The sequence below is a fragment of the Enhydra lutris genome, unplaced genomic scaffold (genome assembly GCF_002288905.1).
Source record: "Enhydra lutris kenyoni isolate GAN:26980312 unplaced genomic scaffold, ASM228890v2 scaffoldscaffold33, whole genome shotgun sequence".
Classification (NCBI taxonomy): domain Eukaryota; kingdom Metazoa; phylum Chordata; class Mammalia; order Carnivora; family Mustelidae; genus Enhydra; species Enhydra lutris.
Genome location: NW_019154117.1, coordinates 13,761,240 through 13,788,038, shown reverse-complemented (window position 1 = coordinate 13,788,038; position 26,799 = coordinate 13,761,240). Strand labels below are relative to the sequence as shown.

General features: G+C 39.8%; 1 protein-coding gene across 2 annotated transcripts in view; it reads left to right on the top strand.

Annotated features, from left to right (window-relative positions):
• The first annotated feature begins 955 nt into the window (after window positions 1-955).
• The window catches only part of LOC111153535 (aldehyde dehydrogenase 1 family member A1), a 52,336-nt gene continuing 26,492 nt past the window's right edge, over window positions 956-26,799 (top strand). The window contains exons 1-5 of one of the 2 annotated variants that reach the window (XM_022512598.1): window positions 956-1,068; window positions 13,352-13,456; window positions 21,338-21,478; window positions 23,933-24,062; window positions 25,667-25,728. In XM_022512598.1, the coding sequence (XP_022368306.1) occupies window positions 1,003-1,068; window positions 13,352-13,456; window positions 21,338-21,478; window positions 23,933-24,062; window positions 25,667-25,728 (504 nt within the window). In that variant the 5' untranslated portion in view covers window positions 956-1,002. Of the gene's footprint in view, window positions 1,069-12,991; window positions 13,016-13,351; window positions 13,457-21,337; window positions 21,479-23,932; window positions 24,063-25,666; window positions 25,729-26,799 lie in introns of those variants that run through there. The other variant, XM_022512599.1, reaches the window with a different exon arrangement.

Sequence of the window (26,799 nt, the reverse complement as noted above, 5' to 3'; positions counted from 1 at the left end):
CAGTTTTCTATCATGCTCCTATTGTAACTTTTGGTTCAGCTTCAATACAATAAAGTTTTGTGTTCAACATGGGAGGAGTACAGTTAAACATTCTTTTTTTAACAATCCCAGCTTGAAACACTCATTTTTAAGAAATTGAATTCCTTAGGGTCTGGTTTAAGTCTTTTTGCACCATTGCCTCTATCAGTCATTGATAAATATAGCCAGCTTCCCAAACCTTAGGTTGGTTTCGTTTTAGATGGTTTTAACAGATGATACTGCCATCTTGCTGTTGTGGTGACTGTGTGTGAAAGTGAACTCCAAGATCTGTAAAAATCCTGCTGACTTTTCTATTCCCCCATGTAACATAATGATCATGTAGAGCCTGTGAAGTGGGTCTGCTTACCCACTGATAATACACTCGACTGGTCGGATCTTGTAAAGCTGACTTGGGTCTGTCCAGAAGGACTCTCTTCCCACTCTGCTTTTCTGGGACCTGGGCTGATTCGCTGACAGCATTGTCCTGAAGACACCTGGCCAGGGACCTCTCCTCACCAGTGTCTGCTGAGAACAAGTGCCCTTCGAGACTCTTTTTCAATCCTCAAATTCTCCGAGTCCAAGTCTGTCAGAGCAAGGAAAGTTTCACAGTGGCATAAAAAGCCTGAAAAGCCAAAAAATCATAACTGGCCTTAGTGGCCTGAGCAGCTGCCCTGCATATCCTTATCGCAGGTTTCGGCTTTGTAAATTAATTCGTCTGCAAATAGTGCCCTGTCTCCAGCTGCAGTTTAAACGCTGGAGAGCTGGTTTCTTAAGGATTTAAGTTTAAAGTCAAGGGCTTCCTGCCCTAGGTGTTACAAATAAGTAGTGTCGTTTTCTTTTCGCTCTGAGTTGGTTCATCCAATCATAGTCCGGTATGCAAATAGACCTTAGCCCGTGCAGATAAAAAGGAACAAATAAAGCCAAGTGCTCTATCAGAACCAAATCGCTGAGCCTGTCACCTGTGTTCCAGGAGCTGAACCAGAAATGTCGTCCTCAGGCATGCCAGACTTACCTGTCCCACTCACCAATTTGACATATAAATATACGAAGGTTAGTACAATTTATATTTGCTGCTTTGCCTCTCAGGTTTATGAAAACGACATGTGCTGAAAGCATAAAAGGTCAATGTGAGTAAACTTGGGCAACGAGCCCTTTGCAAATACAAAAATAAAAGGCTTGCAAAATGCAGGTTTGGGTTTAGTGTCTTGAACAAAAAATGATTTCTAAATCGTATCAGGCAATGTTTCATAAGTTTATTTCTTAAAATATGTCTAAGTGAAAGGAATTCTCTTCTGTGTGAAGGGTTCTTGCCCCAGGGTTCAGTGGACTTTTCTATGCAGTTCTATTAACTTCAGCATTGCTCAGCATATATGATGAGAGGCAAGTACTTACTAGAGAAGCTTACTGGAAAGAGCCAAACAAATTGGAAATGATTTTTTTTTTTTTTAAGAAAAGGAGAAACCCCATGCTGAAGTAACATGACTTTTCTATATGTTTAGTGAGTGTCAAAATCGAAGGACTTACCTCTGATAATTTGACAAAAGCTCCTGTTTCAAAAACTCCAAATGGACCTGCATTGTTTAGCCTATTTGGGGCAAGGAAAGCATTTTTCCTTCTCTCTTCAGCCAAGTTTGTTGCCATTGAAGCAGATGCATAATTGTTAACTGATAAATATTTAGAGAAACAAGAGCAGGAGCCAGATCCAGACTTAAAAAATCCACCCGCTAGGGAGAACAAGGAAATGGATCCTATTTGAGCCGTTCGAAAGTATCCCTGAACTTTTGTTTCACATGGTTATATGCCTGCTTTCCTGTCAGAGTCTAGAACTCCCAGGAAAAGAGATAAAACAAGCAAACAAACCAATCTGAACAAAATCACTTAAAATTGGTTTTATGGTATGCAGCAGAAAGCAAGGTAAGAAAGGAACCCTTCCATCTCAGGAAGAGCCATTTTGCCTTCTGAATTAGCCAATGAAAAATCAGGAGCAATATAATTTCATGATAAAGTGAAAGCCCCGCTAGTATTTATTTACTCCCTTACTTGTAACCATGGATGGTTTTGAAATCCTAAGGTCAGTTATATTTTCATTTTCATAAGCACAACAAATGAGGAAGTTGCTCAGCTGACTGGTTCTTTTCCTTAGGAAAGTGTCTGCAGAGATCTGATTGTGCCTTTAACATGGTTGGTCAGCAGCAATAAAATATAGTAAGGTATTATCTTTATGAGGTTTTATTAAAAAGGAAAACATTTTTTATTCATTTAATTTTATTCCAAATGAGAACATGGAAAATGTGATGAGTCCATACCCTCCAACAATTTGCCCTTGGCAAAGGTTTGCCTGAAAAGATGTCAAGACTCCAGTCTTCCCAACTTTCTTACTCCAAATTGGTCATTCACAAGAAATTTCAATCTAAAGCAGGCACATTTAAGAATGCATTTCATAAACGTCAAAATCATTGGCAAAGACTGAAAATTATCTCATTACTATTACTACAGAGTCTTTTCTTTTTTACTGTGATACTACTTGGAAAGATATTGTGGTAGTCTGAATGTCACATTTTAAAAAATTTGGCTTTGCAGAAGTTTGCAGTCTTCTACGTGTATCTTGAGGAAGCTCTAAAGTGAAGTATTCTCTCTACTAAATTATGCTTCATTGGGTAGCTATAAATTGAGCGTGTAAGAAACAGTAATGAACAAATGAGATGGTCCTTAAAATCTAGCATATGAACACAGACCTAGTGATCCTTTAACACAGAGAGATGGTTTCAAGATTGGAATCTTCTGTTCACTTCAAAGCCATTAGACAATAACACCCTCTAAGGAGAATGATGGACCTAAGTGTTGAAAAGAAGGCACCATTCAAAAAGCAACCATTTGCTTTTGCGTTTAGGAACTTTCGGGGTAGAAACACCCAATGCAAGTGAGTGAATCTCTATAAATCTGTTCTGCTCAGATAGCATTTTATTGTCTGATTTATTGGTTACAGCGTTTTCATACTTGGGAGGACACCAGTTATGTATGTAATTAAATCTAAATGGGGAGCTTTTTCAAGTGCCTTTGCATTTGCTTTTTACTATGCCCCACTGAAGAATTGTATTGGATTTGCACTTGCAAAAGGGGTTGGAAAAATGACAGTTATTCACTAAGTTTCCTGGTTGCAAACCAAGTAAGCAAGGATTTTATAGTGTCTGTGGAATTCTCCTCTATGGCCGGCCCCTAAACTCTGTATTATTTTTCTCTTACTATGTTAATGTCCTTCATTATTACCACTAGAAATATATTGGTCGTTGGGGCAAGGAGGAGGGAAGAGCCAAGCAGGGTTGATAACGAAAAATTACTATAGCTATGGTAGAACTACATGCTCTCAAATTTGAGACTGCTTTTCACCCAAACAAAAGAAGTCATTGTTACACATCTTTTATAACTTATTCTCTAGTACAGTCTGATTATGTTTTTATTGTTGTTGGGTGGATAAAACAGAGATAAGGTTAAGAAATAGTTTCTAAAATGATACAAATGTTTTTAGGATTTAAAACCTCAATCACATCATTATAAATCCACATAAACTTGGATCCCATTTCTAGGGTTGTTTTTCCCCCTTCCCAGCTCTAAATGAATCCCGCATCTGCCAGCTCATCCATTTTACTGAGCCTTTAAATGAAGAGCTGCTTCAAAACTTATGTGATCACTGGGCAAACTACATTACCTTTCTCTGCCTTGGTTTCCTTATGTATAAAATGCGAATAATAAAGGTCCTAATTTCCTAGGGTGGATGAAAGCATTAAATGAGTTTTAATGCATATAAACCATTTGAAATCATGCCTAGCCCATGGGAAGTGATTGATTAACACTGGCTGCCCTGGTCCTATTTATTTTTCTGAATTCTTTCCAATTTTCCAGAATCCTCTTTTAATCCTCTTTCCAAGACCTATCTCTTCATGAGTGTTCCTCTCATCTCGTTCTTTTCTTCTAGTTTTCCTGCCATTCTTTCTTGCACAGTCGTGCCCTACCTGACAAAGATTTCATTGGTGTGAAGTTCTGAGAGTTTATCCAGGATTTCAGGGATCAAAAATTTTATCTTAAAGGATTCGGTAACTTTGTTTTCCATTCTCCCTTTACAACAGTTTTTTTTTTTGTTTTGTTTTGTTTTGTTTTGTTTTTTACCTTAATAAAAAAAAGAAAAACAGAAAATTCAAGAAGACAAGCTTTCTCAGGATTAAAACCCCCAACATATTTAACTTAACTCCTAAACTTAACTCATTGAACAATAAGATGTTCCTTCTAGAAAAGATTTTCATATGCTAATGACATTTCATAAACTGACAGACTCAGGTCCATACACTCAGGAAATAATTATAGCTAAAATTTATTGTGTTTCCTCTTTAGCAGTGACTGCTTATTTGCAATGACTCTATTTACTTCTCATGATAACCCTATGGGGAGTTTCCTCCTCCTGTTTTATAGATGAGGAGACTGAGGACCAGAGTGGCTAAGTAACTTGCCTTAAATCATACAGCTAGAAAGTGACAAAACTAGACTTCGAATGGGGGCGGTCTGAACTCTCACACCAAGTGGCTTGTCTAAGATCAGTGTTGTTACATGGGGACGTGGACTTTCTGGAATCTTATTCTGTCCTTGTTTATTTTGACTCTCATTTGTCCATTCCTGATTACTGGAGGGGACATGACTATGAGGCTTTCCAGCTGCCACTCAGCTGTTCCCAGGCCACCAGGAAGAAGTTGGTGGCCAACTTAGAAAAAGAGGAGAACAATAAGGAAGGCTGGAAGCAAACAGACATTCTGGTTTTACTGAAAAGGTGGGGTTTGGGCTGGGAGAGGCAGTGGTGTAGAGGATTTGGAAATAGATGTGCCATTTCTATGGGAACTATGTTTTCTCAATTCCTGCAGAGTAACTTTTGGTTGGAGTAAGAGATTCCTTTCCTAGATTTCTGATAAGGTTGTTTAATACATTGCTGTTAAAGATATCTTTTTGATAGGGAAAAATGATGAATCATGGCATACTATGCACTAGGCCCCATTATCGCCGTTTTAGATTCTTACAGCAAACAAATTCAGGCCACGTACATTTCCCATACCCCATTCTCTTCACTCCCATCTCCTGTTTTTCCTTCCATATAGTTAACAAGTCACTGAATAACCACGCTGTGCTTGGTCATATGGTAGAAGAAGGCTAATAGGGTTTAGGGAGCTTATGTCCCTGGAAGGTGAAGAAAACAAGCAAATATGTGCATACTTGAATCATAAATTATGATAAATGCTAAAGAAAGGACAACTGAAAGCTGAGAAATGAGGGGGAAGAGCTTTCTTTCCATGAGCTTTTAGGGAAGGGTTCTTTAAGAAAGGAACATTGAAGGGGAGCCTGAAGGATGCAGAGCACAAAGTGACCCTGGAGAGCTGAGAAGGGGCAGGGAGACAAATATCCAGGATAACGGCACATGCAAAAATGTTTGCAGGCAAGAGCCTGCTGTGTTCACAGAATTATCCAAAGGACTGCCACGAGTGTAGTAAAGTCGTCCCGGCTGTCGTAAAGTGAGAGAGGCGAAGAACAGACCAGCGGAGGCTGGAGATAGAAGCTGTGGCCAGACTTGCTGGTGGATTTTGTGGGAGGGAAACCACACCAAGGGGTGCTTCAAACAAGGCAGGACTTACGCCCAAAACCAAGCCGGTGGTGCAGAGGCACTGCTTTCATTCAGGGAACAATTTTAACTCTCTTCGGACTGAAGCAGTATTTTGTTTGCTTTTCGTTTGGAAGCAGATGAACAAAGAGCCGGACGGCTGGGAGGTACAGTGGCTTAACAAGACAAACCAGGCTTCGAGTTCCAGCCCTTCTACTTATTTAATGCCATGACCTTGGCCAAGCGTCTAATCTCCTTGAGTTTCAGTTCCCCTGTCTGTAAATTGGGAATAATAATAACTACCTGGGAAAGTGGCCTGCGAATTAAGTGAAGTAATTTGTGGAAAACGCCCAGTGCTTATTAGGCCCTTGGTGTGGGCTCTTTTTAACCCTCTACTGCCCAAGACGACTCCTACAGTTCTCAAATGATTCCACTCCCAATGTACTGGAATAAATACTTGCAATGCTTCCCGTAGTTTAAAACTGCTTTCATCTACTCATCTCATCTGAGGCTCATAATGAGCCACTGGAAGAGAGTTAGAACATGTTAGTAGTGTCCCATTTTAAAGCTGAGGAACCTGAGTTCAGAGATGTGAGGTGATTTGCTCCAGGTCCCACAGCCTTAGGAGGCGCACACTAAACACGTTGGTAGTAGTCGAATCCTACCGGATTGTCTGTAACAAGTGATTTCATACCTATTGCTTCCTTTGTATCATTCATCCCTTACTCTGATTGAGAGAGTCGAAATTTGGATGATGAGAAAAGAGGTATGGTCTGGGCACTAGATCTCCAGACAGATGGTCCAACAGAGAGAAGATACTCTAGAGAAGCACTTTCCGAATTTGAATATGCAGGCGAATCAGGAATGGTTCTGGTTGAAATGCAAATTCTGATTCTCTTGGCCTGAGGTGAAGTACCAGATTCTGCATGTCTCACAGACTTCCACATTCTGCTGATGCCACTCCAAGAGTGGTCTGTTGACCAGCAGCAAAGGTCCAGTAGTTTAGGGCCAACCTCACATTTTCACCGGCAATCACCACCATCTAGTTGCTTAGGGGCCAGACTTCCTCCTTTTCTCAGAAACCCATTCCCATCCAGCCAGGTCAGATTCACTTACCTTCCCCTTTGGAGAGTGCCCGAGTCCAACAGGAACCAGATGGTGGCCACAAATGGATGGTGGGACCAACCACTGAATTTTTTCCTGAGAGGTAACCCTTTACTACAAATGCAATGTTTTAGCTCATCTCCAAGGACCAGTGTCTTGGCAAATTCTTTTGTTCTCTGGCACCTGCCTGCCTCAAGGAACCTAATCAATAGCGATCCTAAAGTAAATAACCCATGCTCTAGAGATCCTATTACCTCAATTTCGTCAGGAGTCTCACTACTCCAAGCGTTCACATGATTTCTCTACACTGGATTTCACCTACTGAATTCGTTGTTAACTGCCTGCCAGAATGAGAGGGCTGGGTGGGAAAACTCTTAGGGTTTATGGGAAACAGCTCCTCTGAAGAGGAACTGAACCAAAAGTTAAGGTAATGCTTCTGAAATGGCATGTATAATCTGTAGAATGATGTAGTACACATCTGCATAGAGGAAACCTCATGGGAGTACAGACATTGATAAATGGTGATATACTGGTCTCAGAGTAGCAATTACCTGGCTTGGGGTGGCAGTGGTGGTGGTGGTGGTTTGGGTTTTCATGACGCTAGTATAATTGTGGCCAAATAACTTATATATTTACTAGATTTAAGTAGCAGCACAGAGCCATGTTCAAGAAAACAGGAACAATAGTTGCTTCGTAATTAAAACCACTACTCATCGACAAATCAGAGAAGTGGATATTTGTGTGAACCCAGATTCCAGAACACTGTTATGTTTTGAGTGCGTGTGTGTATCCAAACCTCCCACAACTGTTGTTTGCAAGGGATGTAGTGTTTTTCATATTTGAGTTTATATTACATACACATCATCATATCCGTACCTCCTGACTTTGTTGTAATGTTGAAATTGTTCATGGAAATTTACTTCCTAGGAATCTGGACAAATATCACAGATTGCAAAACTTTGCCTGAACAACTACCCACTCCTCACCCAGGGCCCATCATGTGACTATTTCCACTGTTTTCCTGATACCTAATAAGAAATTGAAATAATACAAATAACAAATAACTGAATTATGCTATTTGCCACTAAATATGCAGAACTTTCTGGGGCATCTACATCTTACCTCTTTGATACAGGGTATGCATGACATAAGAGATCCTTGACAAGTATTTTTGTCATCGGTGGGATATAGTGAAGATGTGGCTCAAAACAGACATGCCTTAGCATCTTTATTTTCCCTAGTTGAAAGAGCTGAGGGTTTTCCGAATAATAAGAAAAAGAGTATACATTCATGTTACTGAAGTCAGACTATAATATAAAACAGAAATGAAAGGAAAATTTTATTTCTCCTACTTTCATTTTGGTCACTCTCATTTTGTTTTCATTCCTTTGGGTCAAGTTAAATATTTTCCTCCCATCTGTTATTTCCTCCTTAATTTCCTTTTAGATTTTTTTTTTTTTTTTTTTTTTTTTTTTTTTTTTTTTACTTTCAGTCTTAGCATTTTGCTTTACTGCCTCAGGGTTTGGGATGAACGGAGTTGCCAGAGATCTAGCTTTGATTCTTTTAAACGTTTAACACCTCTCCCTGACTTTAGTTCAGCCTCTCATTATTCATCCCCCATCTTGTTCTCTAAGCCCCTCCCCCAAAGTCTTTGGTACTCTTAAGTGCTTGATGCTGAGAAAAGTTTTACATGTTTACAGCACACAACCCTTCTTGTCCATCCCATCACTCCACATGCTGTGCCCCAGGATCTCAGGTCTCAAAATTCACACAGGAGACATAATATGGGGAATTCTGTCACCTTCCTCCCCCTTGGCATATCTTAAAACAAATCCTCTGTGCACTGAAAATGTGATCTGTCAAAAAATCTCTCTGCCACCAAGAAAGCACTAGTTTCCCTTATATGAGCTAGAGCCACTGGCCCTGTTGCAGCCCCAAAGAGATGATGTGAATTTAGGGCACCCTGGATATCTACTGGAGGGAGTCAGGGGTCTCTCTCCTTTAAGCCAACAGGTCCAAAATCTTACACCAACAGGCAAAGCTAATAGGTTCTATTTTGCCTATTAGTTAAATTCAGCTTGATCCAAGCCAGAAATATTTTGAGGAAAGGGCTTATTTATTTAGAATTGTGGCTTTATGCCAATCACATAAAGACATAATCATTTTTATTCTGGAAAGGTTCCCCCCCCCCTCAAAATTATGACTTATTCTTGGACATTAAACTAAAGTCAGGAAACTGCCTTTTTTTCTTTTTAAATCAAAGGTCATGATGTGTCCCTTAAAGCTGGCATATCTAAAATTTAAAGAGTAAAAAATCAATTTTTAAGTTCCCTCAACGCTCATTGATTGTTTCCCCCAATAAGAAGCACATGACATCTAAGAGCATGCATAGGATTCTATAATTCCCAATCAATATTATGAACTTTAAGCTGAGGTCCAGTGTACATATATTATTCAGAAGTATCCTGACTGTGAAATTCATAAGTAGAATGTAGTTCATATAGTAGTTAAATGGAACCCAAGATTTTTTTTTTTTTTTTTTACTTCTTTGGGATGATCCCTTTCCCTCTAAAGTTGCTAAAGACAAACAGAAAATGGAAAATGAGGTTGTTACCATGATAGATCATTTCAACAGGCCTCAAATAGGTTTCATAATGATTATACCAAACATCCATTAGTCTACACTTCTCCACATAACCATTTTAGATAACAGGAAGGATGATTATTCACAAATGTTTGGTCACACAGTTAGCTGAAAGGCAAATGTCAAATGTAAAGCCCACAAAATTAAAACAAACAAAAAAAGATCATTAAGGTAGTTCTTACCAAAACACTTTTCCACAGCTAAGGGAAGAAAAGGAAGGTGCGACGCTTGGCCCTCACAACCACCTTGGTCATGTCACTACGCCATGTTCTATTCTTATGCTGAAAGGCTTCTGTTCAGGGGAGAACGCATACATTTTGTAAACTGCAGCCTCTACTGCCCTCTCACTCCGTCCACTCTCAAGCCTTATGAACGAACGCATGCCTGGAATGTGAAGATGGTCTCCCGGCTAATCTCCCAGGATTCTGGTCTCCCCTCTTCAAATCCATTTTGGGTACATTCACGTCAACATCCCTCAAACATCCATTTGATCCTGTCATGCCCTTACCACATCCAAAATAGAGTCCAGCCATCTCACTCAGGATCGAGATTCACCACGAACTGGCTTCCTTTCATCGTCGACACTGATCTATGACTTGTTTCCATTAACTCTCTCCGTGGGGCTCATCTCTTCCCTGTGTTTTATGTATCCCAAGAGCATTCCCTTCCTTTGCTCGTTTTCTCTCTCCATCAATCCAATACCATCTTTCAAGGATGCTTTCTTCTGGCCCATTGCCTGCCTTTCTGTGGGTTTCACTCCGCAGTGTCCTGATGAAAAGCACTGCTTTGGTTTTTACCCTACATACAACCTTCAATTCTTTATGGGCCGATCTTGATGTGAATACACTCTCTCCTTGGATTATGAGCCCCTTGAGGGCAAGGGCTCACTCTCTCATACTTCCCCACAGTATCTTCCGGATGTCTCAAGTATTTACTATTTGGCAGAACATAATAAGTAACTTAATAGCAAGATACAAAAGGCTGTGTCAGGAAAGAGCGGGGGGGGGGGGGAATAAAAGGTTAAATCCAATTGGACCGATTAGTGAAATCTTCACAAGGAGGTGACATTTGAAGCAAGACTTCAAGAATGAGTAGAAGGAAACAGTGAAACTCCAGTCTGAGGAACAGCATGAATAAAGGTGTGGAGCAGAAGGACATGGTGTTGGAGACAGTCGAATAAGGCCAAAGTAGAAGCTGAACTGAGGAAATAAAATAAAATTTGGAAAAGCACGATGGGGCCCCGTATGCTTAGGAGAACCACCTAAGTGTTCTGAGGAGCGTCCAAAATGTGCATTGGGTTGGCTTAGGAAGATTATGATAGTGGGGAGTGGGGGCGTGTTAAATTTCAATTAAGCAGAGGAAGAACAGGGAGTTTTTTGTGTTTGTTTTTTGTTTTGTTGGTTTGTGTGTGTGTGTGTGTGTGTGTGTGTGTGTGTGAGAGAGAGAGAGAGAGAGAGGGAGGGAGGGAGGGAGGGAGGGAGGGAGAGAATGTGCAAACTATAGAACTGTAGTCTGGAGTCAAGAGCAGCATAAAGCTGAGACGACCCTGAACTGTGTTTGGAACATGTCGATTCAGATATTTCACAGCCAGCCTTTGGGAAGAAAGTATAAAAAAGGAAGGGCTAGAGACGCATAAAGGAAAACACTTGCCTCAAGCCTAATTATAGGATTCTGCAAAACGTGTTTGCGAGAGCTGGAATGCTGATTCACCCTAAGAGACGTTGAGCGAGTCAGTATTTTAATCTGAATTTATCTTTCTTCAAGTTGAACTCAGATGCCAACATGTTTTTCTTGAAGGACAATGGGAATTGTACGGTTTTCATCTGTATCCCATTATCCTTTCCCACACCCCCACATATGTGTCCTTGGACATCTAGTCTCCTCATCTCAGCGGCTCTGCACCCCCTCCCCTTTATTTACTCACACTCCCATCTTCTTCCTATCGATTCCTGGCTAGCACTATAATTTTGTGAGCTCCTCTGAATACTGACTTGATGCTGTTTGGACGCAAGAGTAACTGTATCGGTGTGAATAGGCAAATAAGAAGGCTTATCCTTCCCTTCGGTTTTTTTTTTTTTTTTTTTTTTTCAGCAAATCACAAATATCATAGTGTGTCCATGTGCAGAACATTATAGATCTTACCCATGGGTAGCTACTGGATTGTAGGTTCTTCGAATCGATTTTAAGTTATTTATTCAAGAATTCATGATGGAGCTGAAAATCACTCGAGGGCTGGGACTGTGCTGGACACTGAGGATAAACCAGAAAGCCAAACAAACATCATCCTTGACCTTGTCTTACCAAGCTTACGGCCTAGGAGAGAGGGCACACATTTTAAAAATGACTTTTTAAAAAAGTGACAAGTTTGGTGATGGAAGTTTAGCAGAGCAGGGAAATATTTTGGAGAACAGGCTGTCTGTCTAAGTAATGTTGTAAATGACAGAATATAGAATTAATTCTACTTAAGCATTTAGGGATACAGGGTAATACACATTTCATGAATGTGACTGGATATTTAGCTCTGGATAGTTAGCTCTGGATATTTATGGACACTATTCAATATAATAACTGAGTTAGTATAAACTCACAGGTTAATTTAAAGACTTGTTATTTCAAATATGCGTAATAAAAGTAATTAAACTAAAAATGTATAATCTTGCTAGCCGCCACCGGGGAACTTTTAATAGCCAACTGTTGTTTAGTATAGCAGCAAATTTAAACCTTGGTGGGGGAGAGGGGCCATATTTCAATACTTTGTCCCTCAGTGGCCTATTAATAATTTATCTTTAAGTATCAAGTAAGGGGAGGTGTCTGAATTAAGATAAATGTAAAAAAATGCAGGGCAGATGTCCCCCTTCACTTATCAACTACCTGTGATTCACAATTGCATCAACTAATTCACAGTGTAACAAGAAATCCAACAGAAAATGGTAATACATAAAGTTCAATAGCATACTTACGATAATATTTATAGTTCAAAAATAAGTAAGAAAAAGGAGAGTAAACCAAAAATAATGAAATAACAGGAGGGGGAAGAAATTCTAGCTTTTACCAGAAACAAAACATAATTTTCTTTACCACAAAAGCAGTACTTCTTAATTAAACTTTGTAAAATATTTTTACTGCATTAAAAGTTGAATGAATGACATCTCAAAGCCCTAGTAGGCTGCATAGTGAAGGAGCAGTTAAAGGCAGCGAAAGTTGAAATTCAGGACTTTTTAAACGACATACTAACACGTTTAAGTATTTCCGTTCGTTTATACACAAAACGAAATTCCATGTTTCTAGATCCCTCTGTCTCTTTGATGCATGTCTCTTAGATATCATTAAAAAATCCAGTACCTGATTTAATCTGAGGACAAATAAATGATTAGATAACTCTTTAAAAGAATAAAACCCTTATGCCTGGAAACAGCCAGTAAAAACATGTCATTAGCCAATTTTCTTTTTCTAAGCAAATTTCTTTTAAAACTGTCCTCCACGCTACCTTTAAAATAGTAAAATAAAGGATCAGGAAACAGTCACTTACGAAACCAAATCACCAGCAGCCCAACAGGAGGACGCTCAGAATCTAAAGGGAAAAATTAAGATTAATGAAGATTAAAGCCACTGAGGCCTCTGGTCTTTCCTCAAACTCGGATAAAAGCACTTTTTCTATATGGTTTTCTCCAGTTTGTATTTTCCAGGGTTGAAATAACCTGGTACCTCAGTGTAATTTCAAAGTATTACCTTATTTTAATATGTGTGTGTGCGCTCACACACGCATGTGTGTGTGCTGTGTAAAATGTCTCAAACAGCCAAAAATTCCTTGCAGGGTCAGGGAGAGGTGTGTGAAGGTTTTAAATTGGCCTCACATAGGCATTTTATAATGCTCTAAGTTTATAAAAGAATTTCTCAAATTTGTTGCCTATTTAAAGGTTTGTTTACCTCCTTTCTCTCCCTCTCTACAGATTTTCATAAACAATGAGTGGCATAATTCAGTGAGTGGCAAGAAATTTCCTGTCTTTAATCCTGCAACCGAGGAGAAACTCTGTGAAGTAGAAGAAGGAGATAAGGTGGGTTTCCCAGCCCTTATGCTAGCTTTCTTTGTTTCCCACCATGCTGAGCTTCGAATCCTACCACAACTTGAAGTCAACAGGTCATGAAAATACCCTTTTTGGGGCTGTCTGGAAAATTGTTCTTCGTGCATCAAGAGTGCCCAGTAGCCATGTGGTAACGATGAGCCCATGGTTCCAGACGGGGTGCTGATTTTTTTTCTTGCTATTTCTCCTTACTTGTTCTTCAGTATTTGGGTTTATTGTATAAAAAGACTACATACGATTAATCATAGATTTATAAAGCAGAAAAATCCCTTATATAAAATTGTTCTTTTTTTAAGTTGCGAGATGAAACGAAAGGAAACAAGATAGAACATTTGAAACAATATATTGCCACATTATAGTCTTAAAAATCATTGAATGGTGTGGTGTGTAAACAATGAATCTTGAAACACTGAAAAAATAAAATTAAATTTAAAAAATAGAAATAAAATAAAATGCAAAAAATATCATTGAGTGAACATTGAATTGGTACCTTGAAAAACTGAATCTTAAAACCACAGAAATTAAACCATGAATTGAAGGTATTGTTGTTTTCTAGCTAATCATCATACCGACTACAACAAAAACCAACTTATAATTTTTTAATTCTAAACATAAATTTAACTCTCAAGCATCCCAGTAGGAAAACTTCTATTTGTAACTGTTTTCACAAATGATAACGAAATAGCAGAATGGACAGGTTGACTAATTTACTTTAGGGAACATTGCTAATAAATAATGATATTTTAAAAATCAAAAAACAACAATAATAATAATGAAGTCAGTAGTCAAATGCTGTCCTTCTGACCCCAGAGTCTGTGACCGGCAGGGTTGCCTTACCTTGTGATTATTATAAAAGTGAAATACTTAATAGCCTGGGAAGTGAGGAGATAAAAGCCTTCCTGTTTTTCATCTGAGCACGTACCTTAAAATGTGAATGTGTTTCTCAGTCTTTAGTTGTCCAAATATTATCAAGCTTGAAATCTCTGTCCTATAAGGTATTAAAAAATAAGTTGTTTGGGTACGTAAAAAGACCATTGAAAGATGAAGTCCGGATGTTGACCCAAGGATAATACTATTTGTGACCCGAGGTTCAGTTCCATGTTCTTGCCCAGTTCCCATTTTTTCACTACCTTCTCCCCACGTGATGAGATCCCTAATTGAAGGCATTGAGCCTTGTAGATTTATTCTAAGATAGCCATAGACCTATGGGGCTCATTTAGGTTTAGAGAAGCCCCCAGATTCAGGTGGCAATATTATCAGAAGACATAAGATCTGAGCCTCAAAGAGCCAGAGTTCAGAATTTAACCAGAGAGGTCAACAGCTTGAGAAGTAGATGCAGAATAGAATGGAGAACACAGGTCACTGCTTTCAGATTTCACTTTCCGTACATACCAGAGTTCATCTGTGCATAAATTCTTCATGGGTTTCTCACTAGCCTCTAGGGAAAAGGCCAGAGAGGCCTTCTCAGGCCACCCCATCAACATAGGAATTTCACCTTCCCTGTGCCCAGAATCACAGTCCAAATAGTAATAGTACACACCACTCACAGCCTCCATGACTGCCAGGGTCAAGGTACGATCCTCGGGTCTTAGTTCAGATCATTAGCTGTAGAAAGAGCACAAATGTTTCACATATTACTGACCCTCTTTTTGAGCTTTGGTTCCTTGTTGTGTAATAGGAAGATAGGAAAAATTTGGGGAAAGTTAAGTAAGAAAAGATGTTGGGGCACCTGGGTGGCTCAGTTGGTTAGGCATCTGCCTTTGGCTTAGGTCATGATCCCAGAGTCCTGGGATTCAGCCCTGTGTCAGGCTTCCTGCTCAGTGGGGAGCCTCCTTCTTCCTCTCCCTGTGTCCCTCCCCTGCTCTTTCTCTTTCTTTCTCTCAAATGAAGAAATAAAAATAAAAAAAAATAAAAAGGATGTAGTGTTTTAACAGTGCCAGGGATATAACAAAGCCCAGTCATGGTAGGGTTTTATACTTCTTTAAAGCCCCCCCCCCACAAATTTCCCAGGTGGAATTACTCTCAACTGTGCCAGTACAGAGCATCATATTTACCTGGATGATAACCCCTGTGTTGCATGGGTATCAGTGGGTTTGTCTGAGACACCATGCTTCTTGTAAAGGTCCACATTACCTTTTACCATTATACTTTCAGTGTCTTACCTCCTACAGGTAATGGATAAATGAAATTACATAAGTAATATGTAAAACTCCTCCATTAAGCTCTGAGTTTCCATATACCAGCCCCCCCCCCACACACACACACTCTCACACCCCTCATCTTAGGAATCTAGTACTAAATTAACTACTGACTAAGGCAGTGTTTCTCACAGTTTTGCCTGCAACCAAATTCCCTGGAAGGCTTGTTGGAACACAGGTTTCTGGGCCCCCCCCCCCCCCCCCCCCCCGTAGGGTTTGTTTCAGTAATTCTATGGTGGGGCCTGAAAATTTGCATTTCTGACAAATTCTCAGGGGATGCTGCTGTTGCTGATTGGGGTGGAGATGGGGGAATATACTTTGAGAACTACTGCATGAAGTTATTAAACCATTAGATTATGATTGCATTTCATAAGGGGCATGGACTTTAATAAGTAAGAAAGTTGGAGAACCTGCACCGTAACAATCTCTGTGCACCCCTGTGAAATGTTACAAGACCAGACTTGAGCAGAGAAGTACCGATGATCCCTGGCAACCTGTCTTAGGAGACCCAGAAGCCTATGTGCTTTGGGCCATTCCTAGAAAGAAGAGAAACATGTATTCTTCTATTCAGCAGAGAAATGACTTTGCCAGAGACTTCCGGAGATCTACCCAACACTACGTTACAACCCCACGTTACAGCAAATGTCCTTCTAGTTGGCTGAGTGGCTCTGGCAACCCGGGGTGGGGAGGGGAAGCAATAAAGGGCAGGGCAAGCTACGTCTGAGCCCCTGACTGCTGCCCACTCCTCCTCTCCAGAGATATAAATGCTGCTCAGGAGTAAGACTGCAGACATGGTTGCGTTGGCAATGGCCAAAAGAACAAGTATTCTTGATGCTTTGGCCCCAGTGCTTTGGACATCTCTCTTTGCCACTGGCTTGCAGCTTTTGTTTCATCAGGAAGACAAATCTGTGCCTGGAGTTCCAGCTGCAACCTTGTCAAGATCTCCGAGGACTTTTCTTGCGTCGTTGGTGGTGGGATTTGCCTTCTTCCTAAAGTGCAGTGAGGGGGGAGCTGAGGAGCAGACCTGAAGCTTTAGAAATACCTGTCATCTATTTGCTGTGGGCTTATCAGTAATTACTCCCGCTCAGAGCAGAGCAGTCTTGTCTGCGCGAATGTAGATCAGGAACACTCACTAACACCCAGCAAAGCTTCAAATCGGGTCACAACGCTAACCGAGCTGCTTGAGTTCAGTTGTTTATGGTATAAACCGTTCAGCTGTTTGCTTTACATTCAACATTCTTGTCATCCCATTCTCTTCTGGAGTAATCTACTGACATTTGCTTTTAAATAATGATTGCTCGTCTCACAATTTTTAACCGACAAATGCGCGTGAACTCCTAACATTGCTTAGTGAAAGGTACAAATCGAGTAAATTACACAGTCACCGTAAACCTAATATTCTGGAACTGACTCTTGAGATAATGAGCCAAGAGGTTTTAGGGATTTAATTTATGAGTAGAATGGAACTAACAATGGGCTATATACCGCCTTTCAATGGCGTTATAAAGAAAGGAGGAGGAGCGAGAATGAATGGAGGTTACAAAGCAAAGCATAGATGTGGGTGGGAACTGTTTTCTTTTCACTTCAGTGCCTCTTTTAGGCTATATTGACTAATCCTGAAAACTGCTTTTAATACTGAGCATGACCTAACAAATAATTGGTGGGGATAAAAATAAATGTCCATTAAAGTAAGTGCTTATGACAGGTGTAAAAGTAAAACTGGTCTGATGACTATTTTCTCCAAATTGGAATGGATCTAATATGGAAACGGGCAGCCTGGGAGCGATAGAGAAGTTTGTCCTTCCTCAACTGTGTTTAAGAGGTCTTTTGATATTTCATCATCCAAACTTAAAAAAAAAAGGAACATTTAAAACCCTCTAAGGCAAAAATGTTACTGAGATGGCAAATCCGAGTTAATACACCAAATTGTTTTCCGGTGAATTGAAAAACTATGTCCTTGGAGATGTTAGTCCTGAAGTAAAATTCCAAGAAATACTACTCATAGAATTTAAACAATAACAATAAAAAAACCCCTTATGCTTACTATGGTTAGTGTAAAAGCTTTCTTATGTAATAGAATCAGTTAAAATATGATTTATGATATGAATGTCAATATAAGCAAATTATTTATATCAGGAGCACTCTTCTATAAAATCAATGTAATGTGATGAGTTTAAAAGGTTGGTAATTAAATTTTTAAATATTTATTAACTGCCTATTGTAGGCCCAGAATAATAAGGAATATTATAGCTTTTAATACAGAGACCAATAAATATTCATTGCAAAGATCACCATCAGGATGTCTTGCAGAGCTATAAAACCGGATTTGGGAGCCACATGTGGGATCAAATTTTGGTTGATAGATTTCATGCTGGATTTCACATCCCATAAAACAAAGTCTGTGGTGTTGAACTGTAATAGTAACTGCAGAGTTACGGAAGGCTTCACTGAGTGCCTGGAGCTTAGTAAGTTCTTCCTGGGAGCTACCATCAGGCTGGATTAGACTAGCAAGGGTTTAAGTAGGTTGTGATATTTGGTCTTAAAGAGTATGTCGCATTTTGAAAATAGAGAGCTATACTGGTGGAACATTCTTGGCAAGGAGAATTTCAGGAGCAAAGGTGAAAAGCAGTCGGGCCAGACGGAGTAGGAAAAAAATGTGAACACAAGTTTGGAAAGGTGAGGTAAGGCCCAAAAATGTTGGGTCTTAAAAATCAGAAAGAATCTGGCCTGAGGACCGTAGACAAAGGGGAGTTGCAAATATTTGATAGGGAAAGTGGTGACATAAAATTGCATGAGGAAGATTAGCCTGGTGGCCATCGGCAAGACAGCTGGGGGACACAGAAGAGAACGGCTTGAAAAGGCAAGCAACGATTAGATAATAGCAGCCTAAAATAATACACGGTAGAGAAAACTGAAAAGAAAGATTAAAATATACTAGAACTACTGAGAATTATTTTAGGGTGTTTTTGCCTGTTTTGCTGCAACTATGATAGCCCTGGCGACCCCTTAATGAACACTGAGTCATGTCTGTCACAGAGAAAATGTGTTTCCAGTGTTACCTTATTTAATTTTCAAAAGGACAATCTCCTGTCTTCCCGATTTGATCATTAGTAGCCTGATCCCAAGATTTACAGTAGAGTGTTTAGCACATTTTTGGATGGAGGAATAGATGGATGGATTGGGGGGATGGATGAATGGATGGACAGATGGACAGATGGATGGATGGGTGGGTGGATGTCTCCAAACTCACAGAGTTAATAGATGAGGAACCAGAATTTAAACCTGGGCTGTTTTGTTCCAAATCTATGTGTTAACGATCCTTACTCTACTTCTGTGCCTGCAAGATAAAATAGACTATGAGCAAAGGAGGATTATGGTGGAAAGGACACAACTGTAAGAAAGTCCTTATCTCCATGTGTTTTCCGTACGGCAGAGTTGGACGTCTTGAAGCCATTTTTCTCCCTTCCCTTTGAGAGGCCGGGATGGCTCTGATAAACTGTATCTGGCTAAGGCTGACGGCAGAACACTGAGCAGAAGGATCCAGATGAAAGCTGTGTCACACAGACCTGTTTAAACACACAGCAGCATATATTTTATAAGCTGTGGTATCCATAGATCTGGCAATTTCCGAATCTTGTGGGATTTTTTTCCCAAATAGCACTGTCTGTGTATACCTTGGGAAAAGTTAGAACTTATGGCATAAAACAATATCCAAATATAAATAATCAGTGTGATTAACTGAATACCCCCAATATGACTATATACACATTTCTCAGGAGGGGCGAGTAACAATGCATTATTTTATTGTATATACTCATCATTATCTCAGAAGTTAGGCGGTGAGATAAACAAATATATGATGTATTATAGTGAAAGAATGTTTGCTTGGGCTCTGTGAATGTTATCACTTAATCAAAGTAGATTACACTTCTAAAATATCTTGCTGGACCCAGATCATCTTAGTGTGGTGATAAATACCGTAAAAATAGTTTATTTGTCTTTTAATTTGCAGACTTCTAAATTTTGGACTTTTTAATGAAATATACTCCAAGGTGGGGGATATTAACTTGAGGTTCACGATTCCCACTGGGGCAGGGATCATTCTTGAGTGGGGTTCAGCTAAATTGTGGGCAACTTTAAAAAATTTTTATGTAATTTTCTCCCCGATTCTCAAAAGAAATTATTTCTTCTGCAAAAATTTCCAACCAACTGGCCTAAGATGTGGCCATGATTTGTGGAATTTATGTAGCTCTGTGTCATGGCCAGTCCTACACACCAAAGAACATTGGAACAATCTATGCCTTTAAGTTGTCTGCAACTGGGGAGCCTGGGTGGCTCAGTCGATGAAGCGTCTGACTCTTGATGTCACCTCAGTTCATTGACAATGTCAGGGTTATGAGATCCAGCCTCTCATGGGGCTCTGTGCTGGGCGTGGACCCTGCTTAAGATTTTCTTTCTCCCTTTCCCTCATCCAGCCCTGCCAACCCCTCACTCTCGCTCATGCTCTCTCTCTTTCAAAAAAAAAAAAAATGCTTACAACTGATTTGAGGCAGAAAAAACTTATAAAGTAGTAATGGAAGAGGTGGTGAGTTTTGTAGTAGGTATATGCTATAGGAGCTCCAAGAGATCTCAGCAGGGATCTGTGGAATGGAGAGGCCAGGGGAAAGTACGCAACTAAGGATGACTAGGAAAGAACAGGAGGAGTCATCCTAGTTCCGGGAAAAGAGTGTGAGTAAAAGCAGCAGGAGTGAAGGCCAGAGGCTAGACTAAATGTGGAATTACTGGATTTTTTGACCCTGCTTGATTATTTGAATTAATGTAATTTTAAGTAGCACCTTAAGAATAAGAAACTGACTTCTGTACCTAGTTAGGAACTGAAACGATCTCTTTGTACACAGTTGGGAAAAGAGAGGTTGTAATACCCAGACGGATCCTCTGTATACCAGTTCCACTTCTCAATGCCTTTTCTCTCTGCACAGGAGAAATGAACGTGCACTTCTACTATTTACCTTTCAACAGCAAGTCCCAGTTTTCATTCATCCTGCAGTAGGTTCTCAAAAAGCAGGCACAGGCTATGGAGTCACCAGCCGTCCAAGAAGACAGTCACCATTTTAGTAGATCTTTAGTAGTAGCTTTCCCTGGAACTCTCGGTCCATCACCAAAGCTATAGATCACAGTGAAGAGCAAAGGCTCTACGATCAGAGCCGCTCCGTGTAAAACCATTCTGCCACTTTCAGCTATTGGCCTTGGGCCAATTTCCTCTCTCTCTTTGCTTCAGTTTCTTCTTCTGTAAAACAGGAAACATATTTGTGTCACAAGATTATAAATTCCGTGAGTTTATGTGTGCAAAGTAATTTGAACATGACTTGATGGAAGTATGGTAAGCACTCCAATGGTAGCAATATTATAATATTACAATATTGCTTTTCAGGGAAATCAAGACTGAGCTGTGTGTGTGGAACTCATCATTCTAAAGATTAGGCACCAGGTCTGTAACTCCCATAGCTGACAGTTGAGTTCGTACAGTGTGCTGGACTTTGGGCTAATGAACACACAGCATCTGCTTATGGGGACCGTCAGTCTGTTTTATAGGGTTACTGCCGCTGCATTTGCTAACATGTTTAGGCTACTGAAGTGAATTCCCTTTGACTTGCAGGAGGATATTAACAAAGCAGTGAAGGCTGCAAGAAAGGCTTTTCAGATCGGCTCTCCATGGCGTACTATGAATGCTTCGGAGAGGGGGCGGCTCATCTACAAGTTGGCTGACTTAATTGAAAGAGATCGTCTTCTCCTGGCAGTGAGTATTAACCAAATCGGGCAGGTAGAGAGACCTCTAGAAAGCATCCATTGTTTGGAATGGCGAGAGGCTTTGGTTTTAGTGATCACTCTGTGCTCGCTACAAACAAAATGGAAAGACTTCTACCAGCTCCTGTATAGAAATTGTAGACACCGTTGAGCTTATTCTCAAAGAGGAAGCTGCTGCTAGTTCTGGATAATGTTCATTTCTACACCTAGGTTAGATTCTACAGGCTAAACCTTAGCAAACCCCAACTTATAGCTTCTTAAACAAATTTTTTTCCCTCTATTCTAGAATTCCTTAGGGCCTTTAACAAAGTCACATGCAGTGAATGTCCTGGAATGTTGGGTTTCTCCAACTTACCTGACCACTGAACTCTTTTTGTGGAAAAATGTCATAGATTTTGTCAAAGGTGCCCAGAATATTTCTCTAAAATAGACGTATTTCTCTTTAGCCCACCAAGAAACTTACTAAATGGCTGCTTTTCCCCTCCTGAAATGTATGTATTCACAATGGTCTGGGTTAAATGATGGTCTTCTTATAGGTGAAAAAGTTGACAAATAAAGAAAAAAAGTCAATCCTTTGTGTATTTGTAAAAACTATATTTTTTATGTATACTGCTTTAAAAAAAAAAAACAAAACATTTTGGCAGTTAGATGAGTCAGCAAGTAAAATGGGTGGGGTGTTTCCTTGTTTTCTTTTCAATTAGACATTAGAGTAAAGCCAATTGCAAATGAACCAATACCAAGATCAAGCTTCACAGCAAATTCTCATTACCTTTAGAATCTTAAAATGGCAGTAACAAAGAAGCCCATGTACATAATTTTTTAAAAAATTTATTTGACAGTGGGCTGCCTGGGTGGCTCAGTGGGTTAAGCCTCTGCCTTTAGTTTGGGTCATGATCTCAGGGTCCTGGGATCGAGTCCCGTCTCGGGCTCTCTGCTGGGCGGGGAGCCTGCTTCCTCCTCCCTCTCTCTCTCTCTCTCCCTCTCTGCCTACTTGTGATCTCTATCTGTGAAATAAAATCTTTAAAAAAAAAAAATTTATTTGACAGAGGTCACAAGTAGGCAGAGAAGCAGGCTCCCCGCAGAGCAGAGCCCCAATGCGGGGCTCGATCCCGGGACCCTGGGATCATGACCTGAGCTGAAGGCAGAGGCTTTAACCCACTGAGCCACCCAGGTGCCCCCCATGTACATACTTTTAAATCAACTTGAGCGATTATAGTTAATCAAGGAACTATTTATTATTCAAAGGTTCAGCATGATTCAAATCATGCAAAAATACGGAGTTAGAAGTTATGCACGATTGGGGCACCTGGGTGGCTGTTCTGTGGATTATAGAATGCTTGATATCTCTGTCAGCATAAGATCCTTAGGGGGAAAGAAGATCAGGCACACAGAAATGTCCGATGAAGTTTGGGGATGGCAGTCAGGGTAACACAGAGACAGAAGGCTATGTAACAAATGAGGAACAGTTTCAACAGTTTTTCACCTGTATATTCCTGCCCCGGCAGGACATGAGATCCCCAAAGAGCTCTTAAAGTTCCTGCTGAAGGAAAGGAAGAAAAGAAAGCAGGTCACTCAGTGGATGGTTAGCAAACCGGACCAGAAAATGTTGCACCTTCCAGCCTGACCATTTCAACAGTAATTATGACAATAGGGGCAACACTGGAAGTTTCACCATTCAAAGTTCTGCTGAAGAAAACTCATGGATGGAAGATTCAGGAATCACTGAAGTTTGTGTACAGAGGTCGTATCTAGATGGAATGCAAATACCAAAAATGATCACTGAGGCACCGTTCATAGTCACTAAATTGTCCCACATGGGGCGCCTGGGTGGCTCAGTGGGTTAAGCTGCTGCCTTCGGCTCAGGTCATGATCCCAGGGTCCTGGGATCAAGCCTCCCATCGGGCTCTCTGCTCAGCAGGGAGCCTGCTTCCCCCTCTTTCTCTGCCTGCCTCTCTGCCTACTTGTGATCTTTCTCTCTGTCAAATAAATAAATAAAAAATCTTTAAAAAAAAAAATAAATTGTCCCACAGTTGTGTTTATACAATAAGTGAAATTTTGCTGGGCCTCTGGTCTGACTAAGGAACTGAGGTGCCACTCACTCTCACCAACTGTGTGTCTTCCAAATTGGGACTGATTCCTAGCAAGCTATCCAGCCGGAGGACATTCAGAATGAAGAAGGAATGCTAGGGTATAGAAGCCGCAGTCTTACCGCCTTTTTTATCTGGATCTTGTTATGTGGCCTTAAGCAAGTCATTTTTATTCTTTTTGTTTTGTTCTGTTTTTACCTCCTTTGTAGAAAGGAAACGTTATACAAGATAGCTTATAGGATTTTTTTTTTCTATTTCCCAAATTCTCTAGCACATGCTTCTTCAAAATATTAACTCTCGATTTTTTTAATCGAAAATGTTTGTGGGAGTTTACGTTTGAGGTTTGATTTCCTTTTCAGACAATGGAATCAATGAATGGTGGAAAACTCTTCTCCAGTTCCTATCTGATGGATTTGGGCGGTTGCATCACAACCTTGCGCTACTGTGCAGGATGGGCTGACAAGATCCAAGGCCGCACAATACCCATCGGTGAGTAGCTTCGAGAAACCACCAGGGGAGAGGGTAGGCGAGAGACGATCGCTGTAGAGCTGAATTACTCCAAACTCTCCCTTTAAAAGATGTCAGCCGAAAAGGCAGACTGATTTTCTCCTTGACTTTGAGACAAGGCAGCTCTGAGCCTGGAAGTTCTGCGAAGATTTATCAAGTGGTTCTTTCAAATTGTTTCAGCATAATCGTGCAGAAGATCCCACTACAGATATTTTAGAAAATATTCAAATAAGAACATTCTTATGTGCACAATCACTGAATTAGGGCAGTTGTCTCTCTAACCGCCCAGGCTTTTCAAAGTTGGCCTTGGATGATTTACTTTGTATTCCGATAGTGAAATGTACACCCTTCCTATAATGTAATTATTTAAGTGTCTTTGCGTGTTCCAGTGCGAGGCAGTTATGGTCATCTATGCCTGGTCTCACTCAGTAGAGTTACGGTACATTAATTCCACAAACCAGTTCATGCTGATTTATTTTGAGTGGCTTCAAAGTGAGATGAGGTGGTGTTTACAGCTCAGTTGAAGAACTTGCGTGACGAGATGCGTATGTATATGCTTTAGTATTTTAGCAGAGAATGTTCATGGGAGAGGAATATAAAAAAAGCATTAACTGGGAAAACATTATGGGTAGAATTTAATTCAGATACATTTACTGGCTCTAGAACTCCAACACCCTCCAGGCCTGGCCCTGATGGCCATTTTTAATCTAATTCAAGCAGGTTAAAAGCAAGAGCCAGGAACTAAAAGGGGAGAGTGAGAACATGGTGGTAAAAAGAAATGAGGCTACTCCAGAAACTCTTTCTTTACCCTCTGACAAAATGGGAGGAACTATTTTAAGTACAAATAGATTTGATAAGGAGCTTTCTTGTTATGATAGCCAAGAAGCTTTTGTGGGAACTAGACTAGAACAAACAGAACAAAAAGCACAATGTAACCTCATCAAACTTTGAGGCATATGAATCAGTTCAAATCCAGATTGCAAAACAATGTATTTTACTTCTGGCATTTTCTTCCTTCCCTCCTTTTTTTTTTTTTTTTTTTTAATGAAGAGATTTGTTTTTATTGTTTGGTAGGTCCAAAAAAAAAAAAAAAGCACCTTTTAGAACAAGCCAATAGGCTTATAGGGAGATATTTTTTAATTCTACTCTCTTCTAATTTTGTTATTTTTACTCCAAAAAAATTCTGCCATTACTGATAGAACTGTCAGAAACAGAACTCTAACAGTTGTCTTAGCCACCCACCTTGTACCTTTTTTTTAAGAAAATAAAGTTCGAGAATGAGGATAAATTAGAAAATAGTCCTTCTACAAGATGAGAGAATTAAATGTCTTTCAGATACATTCCGTTTTTGCATTTTTGCCTTGGCTTATGTCAGTTTTATGGTTCCTCTCATTGCAAATTACTATTGCAGGACGTGGATTTTTCCTTTTGTAAGTGGTTGGAGATATGGGGGTTATTTTTATTTCTTTATTTGTTGATTTTGTTTTCAGCTATTGTCTACACCTTCCTCTCACATCAACCCCAAAAACCGTTCCATGAATGTCAAACGTATTTGTCCACAAATGATTGTGTGTTTTATTTTCCAGATGGAAACTTTTTCTCTTACACAAGACATGAGCCTATTGGTGTATGTGGCCAAATCATTCCTGTAAGTTGGTCTCCTATATCATTTTCAGGCTTAAAAATGAAAAAGAAAAAAAAAAGAATTCTATTTCTATTTCATTTGGTAAAGAAGTTTTCTCCAGCACATAGGGATTCTTAGATATTTGCTAAATGTGGAGCAAACATAGTAACTGATGAGCTTAGTTCTCTCTGTGACTGAACTCTAGAGGTGAATGAGGTAGTCCAGAAATATATCTATAGTGTGGAATATCACTTGAGTGTGTTTTGATATTACAGCATTGACCTATCTTAACCTTTTATTCTGTGGTTCATTTTTAAAAAGCTGTGTTATGTACTCTTTTTAATACCCATGTTTCACATGCATGTGGCAAAGCAGCCATTGCTGCGTTCTCTGTTGTAGGACGCCATTTTAGTGAAGTAGTATGGCCTACCAGTCTCCAACACTTTTTATCTCCTCATTGAGATTTCTCATCCAGGAGAAGAGTAGCAACCAGTGTTTGAGTCCAAAATGCATTTTTTAAATTAAAGTGGAGGAAACTGTTAGAACCCTGTATGGAATTTATCCTACCTTTAGTTGTATTTTTTAAGCAGAATCATGAAGGCTTTCTTTTAAACCCAACAAAAAGGAGACTATCTAAATGATTTCACCGACATACTCCAAGAAGTCAAATAAAAAGATGGTCAAATATTCTGAAGCTTTTAGATGGAGACATGTCAATGACTTATCTTCTCCTCCAATGCGATGGAAATGCACCCACAGCCACATTTTGAATAAAATTGCTCATTAGTTCAATACTCAATAAAACTAATAAAAATTACACCATCCTGAATACTAGTAATAGCTAATATTTTTTGCATGCCTATTATGAACCCATCACTCTGTTAAGCCTTTGGCCCACTTTCTTGACAAATCCTCAGGATCATAAGGTAGCTCTATGTTTAATTTCTTGAGGAATCGCCACACTGTTTTCCAAAGTGACTGCACCAGCTTGCATTCCCACCAACAGTGTAAGAGGGTTCCCCTTTCTCCACATCCTCTCCAACACACGTTGTTTACTGTCTTGTTAATTTTGACCATTCTAACTGGTGTAAGGTG